This window comes from Neovison vison, chromosome 4 (assembly GCF_020171115.1).
Source record: "Neovison vison isolate M4711 chromosome 4, ASM_NN_V1, whole genome shotgun sequence".
Lineage (NCBI taxonomy): Eukaryota > Metazoa > Chordata > Mammalia > Carnivora > Mustelidae > Neogale > Neogale vison.
In genome coordinates this window covers 155,270,811-155,283,881 of record NC_058094.1, presented here as the reverse complement: position 1 = coordinate 155,283,881, position 13,071 = coordinate 155,270,811, and the positions used below count along the sequence as shown (strand labels likewise).

The 13,071-nt window shown below is 36.3% G+C and overlaps 1 protein-coding gene across 4 annotated transcripts in view; it reads right to left on the bottom strand.

Moving 5' to 3' along the window:
- CROT (carnitine O-octanoyltransferase) overlaps positions 1-13,071 on the bottom strand; it is a 50,046-nt gene that overhangs the window by 15,385 nt on the left and 21,590 nt on the right. For all 4 annotated transcript variants that reach the window (XM_044245938.1, XM_044245940.1, XM_044245939.1 and 1 more), the window contains 6 exons: positions 12,265-12,358; positions 10,986-11,111; positions 9,539-9,640; positions 2,982-3,065; positions 2,796-2,903; positions 1,991-2,121 (listed from right to left, as the gene is read on the bottom strand). In XM_044245938.1, coding sequence (XP_044101873.1) covers positions 1,991-2,121; positions 2,796-2,903; positions 2,982-3,065; positions 9,539-9,640; positions 10,986-11,111; positions 12,265-12,358 — 645 coding nt within the window. The remainder of the gene's footprint in view (positions 1-1,990; positions 2,122-2,795; positions 2,904-2,981; positions 3,066-9,538; positions 9,641-10,985; positions 11,112-12,264; positions 12,359-13,071) is intronic.

Genomic DNA, 13,071 nt, shown 5'->3' with positions numbered 1-13,071 from the left:
CCACAGAGTGGGAGAAAAATACTTGCCAATTATGTATTGATAAGGGTTTCATATCCAGAATACATAAAAAACTCACTCAATTAAAAAAAAAATGACAACCCAATTACCAAAAACACAAAGGACTTCTATAGACAGTTTTCCAGAGAAGATATACAAACATATATACATCTGGCCATGCAAATGGCCAACCAACATATGAAAAGATAAACCACCTCATTAGTCAATAGGGAAATGCAAATAAAAACCACAATGATATACTACTTCAAAACCAATAGTTATAATTTTTTTAATGAAAAAAATAAGTGTTGGCAAGGATATGGACTAATTTGAACCTTTGTAAACTGCTGGTGGGAATGTAAAATGTATAGCCATGGTGGAAAATAGTTTGGCAGGTGCTCAAAGAGTGAAAAAGAATTATCACACAATCCAGCAATCCCACTCCTAGGTATAGACTCAAAAGAAATTAAAACAGGGACTCAGATACTTGTATGTGAATGTTTACAACAGCATTATTTGCAATACCCAAAAGGTGGAAACAAACCAAGTGTCTATCAACAGATGGATGGATAAAGAAAATGTGGTGTATCTACACAGTGGAATATTTAGCCATAAAGAAAAATGAAGTTCTTATTATACCATATGAATGAACCTTGGAAACATTATCCTAAGTTAAATAAATCAGAGACAAAAAAGACAAATATCCTATGATTCCACCTAGAGGAAATATCTAGAATAGGCAAGTTCATAGAGAGTGAAAGTAGATTAGAGATTACCAGGGGCTGAGACAATAGGAGAAATTAGAAATTACTGTTTCATGGTTATAGTCTCTCTCTGAGGCATTGAAATCATCTTGCAAATAGACAGATGTGATGCTTGCACAACACTGAGAATGTAATTAATGCTACATTATGTAATTAATGGCTAAACTGGAAAGGTTGCTTTTTTGTTTTTTGTTTTTTTAAGATTTTATTTATTTATTTGACAGACAGAGATCACAAGTAGGCAGAGAGGCAGGCAGAGAGAGAGGAAGGGAAGCAGGCTCCCTGTGGAGCAGAGAGCCTGATGCGGGGCTCAATCTCAGGACCCTAGGATCATGACCTGAGTCGAAGGCAGAAGCTTTAACCCACTGAGCCACCCAGGTGCCCCTGGAAAGGTTTTTTTAATTTACATTTTACCACAAGGAAAATAGATAATCCACTTCTTAATGTCAATAGTAACCGTGTATTGTGAGGCTTACTACCTTTATAGAAGTATAATATACAACAACAGCATAAAAAATGGGAGAAGCATTCTGTTTTAAGGTTCTTATGTTACACTTCAAGTGGAAATGTTACTTGATGGTAAACTTGGGTAAATTAAAGATATATTTTATAGACCCTGTGCAACTACTAAAAACAAAATAAAAGAGTGTATCTGACAATGGAGATAAAATGGAGCAATTTTTTAAAAACACTATGAATTCAAAATAAGATAAAAAAAACAAAAATCGGATATGATAAAAAGAAAAGAAAGAGCAATATGGTAGACTTAAACCCAAACTTGCTGATAACTATATTAAATTCAAATGACCTAAAAACCCATTTAAAGACACATATTCTGAGACTAGATATTTAAAAAAGCAAGTTCATAGAGCTTCTACTCCTGCCTAAGATGTAGAAAGTCACAACACACCATCTCTCTTATCCTAAAAATTAGTCAAAACTGGATAATCTTTAATATCATAAACCCATCAGGAAACAGAGGCTACAAGGAAACCAAGTGATTTAAATTCCAAAGAACAGTAAAACCTCTCTTAAAAGACAGTCGACACTCTGTAGAAAGTGTCACACATCAAAACTCCAAAACACTGATGATGGAAGTCCAAATTAGGACACAGTGCCGCTTGTGGAAAAAGTCAGGAAAAACACTGGGGAATGAGGATGGAATAGCTATGCTAAAGATATACCCTTGGACTTCAAGATGCTGAAAATGGAAAATGAAGGGTTCTCACCGTCCATAAAGTCTATAATAGGCCAGCTGAAGTGCAAGCTGAATAAATGTATCAGGGTGAAGCAGCTTCTTCTTGGTCAGGTTTTTGCCAAAAGATGTAAAGGGATACACCACAATCTGCAGATCGGATGCCTAACAAACAAACAAACAAATAAATAAATAAAATGGGAAAAGTGAAAAATCAGCTAAGAAGAATACCCCAAAGATAACCAAATCATCATCTGCATTAAACATTACATATAAAAAATTAAAGGTATCAAAGCTCCAATTTAAAATGTTTTAATGTTGGGGCATCTTGGTGGCTCAGTTGTTAAGCATCTGCCTTTGGCTGAGGTCATGATCCCAGAGTCCTGGGACAGAACCCTGCATGAGGCTCCCTGTTCAGCGGGGAGCCTGCTTCTCCCTCTCCCACTCTCCCTGCTTGTGTTGCCTTTCTCACTGTATCTCTGCCAAATAAATAAGATCTTTTTAAAAAAAATGTTTTAATGTTGTTTGGGTGCTTGAGTGGCCCAGTCAGTTTAGCATCAGACTCTTGATTTCAGCCCAAGTCATGATGAAGGGTCGTGAGATTGAGCCCCATATTAGTCTGGGTTCAGTGGGGAGTCTGCTTGAGATTCTCAGCCCCCCTCTCCCTCTGCCACCAGCCCTACCACCATGTTTATGCTCTCTCTTTAAATAAATAAATCTTTAAAAATAAATAAATAAATTGTTTTATGTTGTCATTGTCAGATGATGACCCAATTTTTATATGTGGTAGTTGAAAGAAAAGCCTTAGTATCTAAGAAAAAAAAGTTTAAAAAATCTACCTGCTTGAGAAATTGGGCTTTAGCTTGATTTATATCATTTAGTATTTTATCATCCACAGTGAAAACAAGTTCCTCTGGAAGTGATATATCCCGTACTTTTTCTGAACCCTGAAAACAGGGAAAAAACTTTAAAATATTAAATAAAAAAAACTATTAAGAAAAAATGAAAATTTTTTTCTAACATACCTTCCATCTTCCTTCATTCTCAAAAACTTTCTCATTAATATAATGGCTGATGTTTACCATAACCATTCCATCAAAAGGAGCATGCTAAAATGAAAATACACAAGATTTTGAATACTTTATGTCAACTTAAAACGTGACCCAATATTTTATTTTCAATTTCCCTTCCCTCCAATCTTAATACATACTGAAGTACAGAATTCAAATGCCTCACCCAAGGACAGAGAAATCCTATGGCATAGTAAGTGACTGCTGTATTTTATTTGCTGCAAAGGAACAAATACTTAAAGTTGGAAGCACCTAATGAGGGATCTTGAGGTAATGGGGAGGGGTGTAAGTAAAGCAACCATGAACTATCTAGAGAAAATAACCATTATTTAAACTGGAAATGAAAGCAGGTGTATGTGTGCAATGCTAAGACATTCTGAAATTTGAAAAGCACTGTGCAAAAAGCAAAGGAGGATGACAGACTTTTTGAAGGCTAAATTGAGCACTGTATGAACTTTATCAGTAAAGACAGGCCACTAGGTGAGCATTAAAAAGCATAATCAGTTTGTGTTTATGTCTACAAGAGTGTTTAGATGCAGCAGAAATATTTCTCAATGTTTAAGGAATGCTGGAAAGATGGGCTGAATTATAGGGGTATTAGAGATTTAACAGCTATATTGAGAGGAAGGAACTTCAACTAGTGAATTTTTCCATCATTTATTCTGGAGGACAAATTTTTGCTTTCTTTTCTCCATGTCCTTTGGCGACAATTCCATCAGTTTTTTTCCCTCTATGTTACTGCTATCACTTTACATTAAACAGTTACCATTCATGAACTGAATGTGGGACTACCAGCCTTGGAGAGAAAGAAGGAAGGCTTAAGATATGGACTAGCACATCTGGGTCCACATTCAGAGCAGTAAATTAAGTGTCTTGAGAATCACCCTAATATTACAGAGATCTGTTGGCCTATCTCATAGCCCAGTGGAGCCTAGAAATATAGTATGAATACTGTTACCAACTAGATAGCAGCTACAGCATCAGAAAAGACTCTTGAGGGAGGTCTGAAGTAGATGCATGAGCAACTCACCCCATCTGTCCTTTGATACAATAATGACACTCACAGGTCATTGACAAGTCCATTTTCTAACTGCATCTAACAATTTTACAAAGAATTTGCAGAGATATCACATATTGTTTCATTTGAAACAGTAAAATTAATTTCTAATTCTTTTACTGGACCCAGTAAGAAAGAGCAAGGTTAAAGGATAAAAGTATCTCTGATTGGTAATTCTACCTACCCACCACATGGTGGAAAGCTAAATATCAATTTTTAAAATATGAAAACTTCATATGCTTTCCTGATGTTTTATTTGTTCATTTAGCTTTTTTTCCCTTTTTTTTATTTATATGGAGACAATATGTGTAACATACTTTCTAGGAATAGAGCTTCAATCCTGTGTCCACGCTCTACCATTCAACTATTGTGCAACTGTTGAAGTTACTTAATTCTTAAGTTACTTAATCCTCATCTGTTAGTGGGGCTAATAATCATATAGTTGGTGAACAAATGATCTTCATAATGCTTATAAAGTGCTTCCTACAGAACGTAGACCACAGCAATAATCAGTAACTGCTGTTAGTACTTAACTCTTTATTACATGCTTCCTATGTGCTCGTCACAAAGCCAAATAATAAACCCTAGATAGAGAAGACAAAATAGTTGACCCCGGATTTTAAATCCCAAGAGGGAAATGTAATTAACCACTGTGATCACGAAAGTACATATTTAAACTCCAATGGATGGGGCGCCTGGGTGGCTCAGTGGATTAAGCCGCTGCCTTCGGCTCAGGTCATGATCTCAGTGTCCTGGGATCGAGCCCCACATCGGGCTCTCTGCTCAGCAGGGAGCCTGCTCCCCTCTCTGTCTCTGCCTGCCTCTCTGCCTACTTGTGATCTCTCTCTATCAAATAAATAAATAAATAATCTTTAAAAATAAATAAATAAACTCCAATGGAACAGAGCAGCAACATGGCATTGCATTTAGAACAGACCAACTTTTACAGTATATAGTATACTGCTCACCCCTGAACAACGCTGACCTCCCATGCAATCAAAATCCACATATAACTTTTCACTCCCCAGAACTAACTTAATTACTCATTGCCTGTTGTTGACCAGAACATAACATTTGCCAATACAGAAACAGTCAATTAACATGTTTTGTGTTGTATTATGCACTGTATCCTCACAATAAAAACAGAGAAAATAAAGTGTTATTAAGAAAATCATAAGGAAAAACCTATGTAGTACAGGAGTAGAATAAGGCACCACACATCTCCTCATCCCCACCCAAAGTTAGCAAAGCTACCCAGGAACATGGGCAACCTCCTTTCAAGCAGAGTCCAGGGAAAGGCAAAGAACAGGGGAAGGCACAGCACTGTTATCTTCTCTCTAGGTTGCTTTCTCCATCCAGTCCCTCCATGTGGTTCTAATTCAGTTTCTGGCAAGCTGCTCCCAGCAATATTAATTCTCTGCTGTAGAGAATATTCAGCACCTCAGACAGCTCTCCTTCCTACCTTGGGCCTTATAGCCCACATTACTACCTGGTGCTATCCCGCCCTAAGTATTTTCCTGGACCCCTAGGGATGGCGGGATGGGGGGAGAGCAGATTATCATTCTGTGGTCCTTGGCCAGCTGTGGACAATGACTGGTCTTGGTACCTTGCTGAGAATCCCTCTCCAGAGACAGCCCCTTCACAACTTTTTGTTGAAAATCTCAGTGAACCAAAAACTCTGCACAGGTAGTACGATGATGAGTGCCATAAGCATGTTCCAGCCTTCTCAGCAACTCTCCATCACCTTCCCTTCACTTTTAGTCATGTGGCAACTTCTACCTTATTTTTTAATCACAGAGTAAAATATGTATTTATTGAAAAAAAAATCCATTTAAGAGGACCCACACAGTTCAAACCCATGTTGTTCAAAGACCAACTATATACAATTTACTAATGATGTTTTACATAGGTTAAATTGCTTTTTCTACAATCATCTTAAGTTACGAGGGAAACCAATATGGGATTTTTAAAAGCAGATTATCAAGGAGAGATAATCAGATCAATTTTATAAATAAATGGATGTTAATACATACACATAAAACATGTCCATACAAGTACAACAACAAAGATCTCCTCTGTGGTGAGCTGTATGTTTATTATGGGACCAATATTCTTTACTCAGAGATAATGAAGATCCCTACAGTTACTTTCATCCTAAATTTGACCAAATAGAAAGAGTTTAGTACTATTAATAAAAATCAAAGTAGTGCAAATGGGTATTTACCCCAAAGATACTGATGTAGTGAAAAGGGCCATATGTACCCTGATGTTCATAGCAGCAATGACCAAAGTCACCAAACTGTGGAAAGAGCCAAGATGCCCTTCAACAGATGAATGGATAAGGAAGATATGGTCCATATATACAATGGATATATGCCTCCATAAAAAAGGTGATACCCAACTTTTGTATCAACATGGACGGGACTGGAGGAGATTATGCTGAGTGAAGTAAGTCAAGCAGAGTCAATTATCGTATGGTTTCACTTACTTGTGGAGCCTAAGGAATAACACGGAGGACATGGGGAGATGGAGTGGAGAAGTGAGTTGGGGGAAATTGGAGGGGGAGACAAACCATGAGAGACTCTGGACTCTGAGAAACAAACTGAGGGTTTTGGAGGGGATGGTGGGGAGGGGGGTTGGGTGAGCCTAGTGGTGGGTATTATGGAGGACACATATTGCATGGAGCACTGGGTGTGGTGCATAAACAATGAATGCTGGAACAGAAAAGAAATAAAATGGGGGAAAAAACTTAAAAAAAATCAAAGTAGTGCAATATGCTTTTTGCGTGTGTGGAGGGCGTTGAGGGTTGTAAGTGAGTACGGCAAGTAAGATGATGAGCTCTTGATCATGAGAACAACTTAACCTTATGTAATAATATAACATCCAGTTTGAACAATATACAATGAAACAAAATTCTCAAAATGAGAAGAGATAAAAACTAGAAAAGAAAAACTGCTACATCAACTGATGAATGGGTAAAGAAGTTGTGGTATACATATACAACAGAGTATTATACAGCCATAAAAAATGAAAAAGTTCTGCCATTTCCAACAACATGGATGGAGCTAGAGAGTATTATGCTTAGCTAAATGGGTCAGAGAAAGACAAATACCAAATGATTTCACTTATATGTGGAATTTAACAAGCAAAACAAATGAGCAAAGGGAAAAATAAAGAGAAAGACAAACAGACTCTTAACTATAGAGAACTGATGGTTATCAGAGGGGAGGTGGGTAGCGGGTAGGTGAAATAGGTGATGGGGATTAAGGAGTTCACTTGTAATGATGAGCACTAGGTGATGTATGGAATTGCTGAATCACTATACTGTACGCCTGAAACTAATATTGCACTCACGTTAAGTAACTGGAAGTTAAACAAAAACTTAAAAAAAAAAAGACTAACTGCAAGCTACCTATATAAAAACAGTCAATGAAACTATTAAAACAGGAAGAGAACACACACAGGAGGGAAAAGTGAGACTTAACATTAGGGTCAGAATCAGCAGCTGGGAAAAGGCTGTTAAGATGGAGGCAGTGTCTGAGTACGTATGAGGAGGAAATAGAGGAAGACGGTAGGAAGTAGTAAGCTACTCCACAAAGGATAGTGTTCCAGGAAACAGTGATAATATAAACCAAACTGAGAAAGTCAAGAAAGAAAGAACTCAAGAGAAGAAAACTGAGGCAATTAACAAGAAATATTTTGTCAATAATGAACTCCAAGGAAGAGGAAAGACAATAGATCTTTAAAAGCACTCATAGTAACCTTTCACTCTGATGAGCTACTATAACAGACAACTAGTTTTATTACCTGCTCATCAACCACTTAACCTTCTTCTGAGATTTTTCTGCAGGCAACCACCACACATCTGTAATGGTTTGAATGAGAATGATTCTACTCCCTAGATTCTAAGGTTTAACATGTGACCCAGGCCAGGTAATTAAGAGTACCTGACTCCTCAGAACAGGCATATGATAGACAAAGGCCAATAACAACCAGTAAGCATTATTCCCAAGACTTGTGTTGGAACCACTGCAGGGAAGAAGGGGGAGGGCAGCCCTGGTAAGCTGGCCATTTCCATTCGGAACACTAATCTGTGAAAGGAGCTGTGAAGACATGAGATTGTGGATACAACAATCAAAGGGGATAGTCTACCTGAAGATGAAGTCAAACAAAGGGAAAAAATGCCAAAAAATGGAGAAAGAAATTTCTTATGAAAGCATTTGTACACTGGAAGTCAGTCTTACCCAAACTTAACTGTACTCCCATGCCAACGAATACCTTCTTAAGCTGATGTCAGTATAATTTAGGTTTCTATCACCTAAAACTGAATAAATACTGATTAATACAGCTATTGAGCCCAGATCAGTATGACAGGTCAAAAAAAACTACCTCACACTACTTTATAGTCAGTTCCATATTTTATGAAAGTCCTTACAATGAGATTGTAAATGTATATTGCAACTTCTTGTTTTTTAATTTTCTAGGTTCACAGACTTCTTGAACGTCTATCAGAAAATGGCAAGGTAGAGTTAATAAAGATGATCACAGGAGAATAAAGAGATTTTTTTTTTTTTTTTTAGATTTTTTCTAAATCACAAGTAGGCAGAGAGGCAGGCAGAGAGAGCGGAGGAAGCAGGCTCCCTGCAGAGCAGAGAGCCCGATGCGGGGCTCGATCCCAGGACCCTGAGATCATGACCTGAGCCGAAGGCAGAGGCTTAACCCACTGAGCCACCCAGGCGCCCCTAAAGAGATTTTTTTAAAATAAGGAGGTAAAAAATAGTAGAAGCACCTGATACTTTATTATCTATAGTGTAAATAAATGTTCCAAAGGTTATGTGCTATTTTAGGAAAATAATTAAATTACTGGGAAAAATCTAGAAATATATGCACAACTACTTCTCTGTGCAAAGAACATAGACATAACGCTGAATCTTTTAAAATAAGTTGTAATTCAGTCACCTGGGTGGTTCAGTCAGTTAAGCATCTGCTCAAGTCATGATCCTTGGATCCTAGAATGGAGTCCTACATGGGGCTCCCTGCTCAGCAGGGAGTCTGCTTCTTCCTCTACCCCTCCCCCCTCCACTCATGCTCTCTTCTCCTCTACCTATCTCTTGCAAAAATAAATGAAAATCTTAAAAAAAGAAATAGGTTCTAATTCTCAATAGGTAATAGTGCATTTTAAAGAGCTTCATAATTCTTTAAAATCCGTAACTACATAAAATACATGCAACTTCCACTTTGCAGATACACACCAAACTATTAGCCATACGACAAATGAAAATAACTTGTCCTATTCTCTGTTTTCACTGAGAATTCAAAACTAAACCTTTTAGTATAATGTCACAGAGCTATAAAAGTGTGTATTTATATGAACACAGAACAGCCTCCCTAGTTTATTGCCACTAAATTAACCTAAACAATTGAAAAGAAAAATAACTTCAGAAAGTTGACTTACATCACAATTACAGCCAAATACTCCATTGGAAAAGGAAATCAAGTTATAAGATTTGTCTCCCCAGCGTACAGTTGGATCTCCTGTAAGGGTCATTGTGGTTACCTAAAATACATGTAGTATTTTAAAGTTAAGAGAATTTAATGTTAAGAGGTTTATAAGTATTTACATCTTATATGTCTGTGTATATTATATAAGTACCCACACACACACACACACACACACACACATAAGATGCCACTTTTCCTCTTCAGGTAAACCAAATTTAGTAAAATGATAATAATTATACTCAAGAGATAATACTAATTCCAGCCCTGCCTTTAAATATTTCTCAAAATCTCAAAAATCCTATGAAAAACAGAAAGCTGATACAATAGTCATGGGGGTTTAGAGAACTTAAAAAGAAAAGACAAAGCTTTTACAGCTTGAATAGTCTAAGAAGCTGTGGTAAGTTTAGTCATTAGAGTCCACTTATGAAGAACACATTTTAATAATATTGTAATTTACACTGAATTCATATCCACTAAGCTTGTTTCTCAGACAGTAGGCTTTGGCCCATTAGGGAGTCATGAAATTGATTTAATATATCACAGTAAACATTCATTACAAAAGAAAAAAAAGAATACAAATATTAGACTCTATCACAGATAGTAAAAGTAATTACTATTTTCTGAAACTTCCGTTACATGTGTGTATATATGTAGTAGACTGCAATCTAAACGCAAGTCTAACTAGATTCTGGCAGTGAAAGTTCAAATAGTACTACATTAGAATATATTCTTCCTCAAGAAGTTTGGTAACTCTCCTACTTAAAAAATAAAGTTCAATTTATATAAAAGAAAGCTATTTCTACCTACAAGATTTTCCAACTCTGTACTATTTCTATCATTTAATATAAATGTTTTCAAAAGACCAAGAGACGTCTACAAATAAGACTACTACCTTTTATTATTTCCCAGAAAATGATAATGTTACCCAGAGTGGGTGGGGGAGGGGAAACAAAGACCACATTTACTCTTAAACTCACTAAAGTCTGTCAATAAAACTAACTGCTAAAATAAATAACTTAGAAGAGTGCTGTAACTCTTAGGATAGACCCCAGCAACTAAGATGTCAAGATACACTGGTGTGGGTAATAGGCACGTTCTCATGTCACCCCTGGCATAAGCTCATTTAGCCCAGTGTCCTATGCAAATTTTCTGTACATGCAAACAAGTCATACTTCTTTAAACAATGTCCAAGATATATCTACATTACCTAAACAATGACAGTAACAATCCTTTATGAAGGATTATTTATGTATAAGCTCCAACCTGGTAAATATATATGATAGCTACGAAAAAATTTTAAGACCCTGCATATATCAAAAAAATCTTCTCATCTTTGGTATGCACAAGAGTCTTCCAGAATAATTTGTGAGAAGAAATAGCAGAGCAAGATATTTACGTACCTGAGAATAATCTTCTGGTGTTACATGTGGACTGCTATCCTCTATGGAATATACCAGTAAACTGCTCTGAATTTTTTCTAACATAGTCAAATTGTCTGGATCAAGACTAATCAAATACTCTCGTGCCTAATGTGTAAAGAGAAAGTGATTAAATATTACAAATTAACTGTATCCAGAAAAATCTCAAAATAATTTGTTAGGGAAAGGTTCATCAAGAAAAGTGTAAACTGCTATCTGGAAGTAGAGCATTCTTAAGTCAAACGGTAAAAAGCAGAAAAGCAATTACTATTAATTTATATGGAAAAATGTTTGAACATTCCTGGGCCCAAAAAAATGACCTCTCTTAGACGCTTTACTGATAACATAGGACACATTCTGGTAGAGAACTTACAAATAAAGTGAGATAAAGCACAGATGCTCGTAGGCACTGATGTTCAAAGCTTGATGCTGAGATACTGAGGGCAGCTCCTGGGAAAGGAGCTTGTTGCTGCCAGGGAGGCACATGTAGAAAAAAAAAAAAAAATGCTGAACACTATTTTTGCTTTTTTTCACTACAGCAAAAATCCTTTCTGGGTTTCTTTCAATGGACGAAAACAAGTACTGAATAGGTCCTTTGTGAAAGTGAAGTGACATAACACAAACTTTCAAAACATGGAGGAGGTCTGTAAAGTTAATAATGCTGTATTACATATTTGAAAATTGCTAACAGAATACTTCTTTTTAAAAAAAGATTTATTTATCTATATATCTATTTATTTAATCATTTGAGAGAGAGCATGAGCTAGGGGAGGGACAAAAGGGAGAGGTAGAAGCAGACTCCCCACTGCTCTGAGCAGGAAGCCCCACGTAGGGCTCAATCCCAGGACCCTGGGATGATGACGTGAGCCACCCAGATGCCCCCAGAATCTTAAAAGTCCTCATCCCAAGAAAAACAATTTGTAATTATATGAGATGATGAATGTTAATCAGATTTATTGTGATCATTCTGTAATACATATACACAACTATCTAATGATTATGTTGTACACTGAAACAAATATAATTTTATGTCAAATATACCTCAATTAGAAAAAAAAAAGAGGGGCATCTGGGTGTCTCAGTCAGCTGAATGTCCAACCCTTGATTTCAACTCATGTCATGATCTCAGGGCTATGGGATGGAGCCCTGCATCGGGCTCCACGCGGAGTCCACTTGAGACGTCCTCTCTCCTTCTTCCTGCTCAAGCTCTCTTTAAATAAATAAATAAAATCTTAATAACAACAAAAGAAAACCATATAACCTTAGCCCATTGAGTTCGTTCTTCACTAGTCAATGCTGCTATCCCAGGTCCATCAGGTTCACTATGGCACTTCCTGTGAATGTATGTCAATTGCCTTAGGAAAGATTAAAGAAAGAGTATTTAAAAAGAGCATAAGCATGATCACTAGCTACTTTTAGCCTTTAATAGGTCATAATATTTATCAGTACTTATGTTTTCATATATTATCCAAAGAAAGGGATTATGATCTCAACAGCAATGGATTTAACTCTCATACCCATCTTATTTTTTAAAAAATAAGTGAGTATGTGGCCTATTCACACAAAAGTACATTTAACAACAGCTTAAGTAAATAAATGGACTGTTTGGCTAGTATTACTTATACTTCCAAATGTTCTTGTACTTCTAAGGTCCAAGTCAATACTCCTTACAATAAATACCTCTTACAATAGAGAACTTGAAAAATATTATGACAAATAATATTACAAATATTATGCATATCTTATCTAACTAAAAGCTATGTGCATATGTACTTCAGAAATTACACTATATCTGATTAATATTTGTGTGTAACCCCAAACAGAAGTACTATGCAGTCAGTTTGAAATATTTTCACATTTGCTGTTGCTACTTATCATCATTGTAAAGATTATTAGATGAAGACAAATTATTTCCTCTCAAAGTACTTGCTCCTGCCAATCTGATGAATTTCATCACATTTTTACACAGATGACAAGTAAATAATGGATTCTTCAACAAAGCAATACATTTTCATCAGACAAAAATCTACAGGTTTCACAAAGACAACAAAAGCACAGACAACACAAG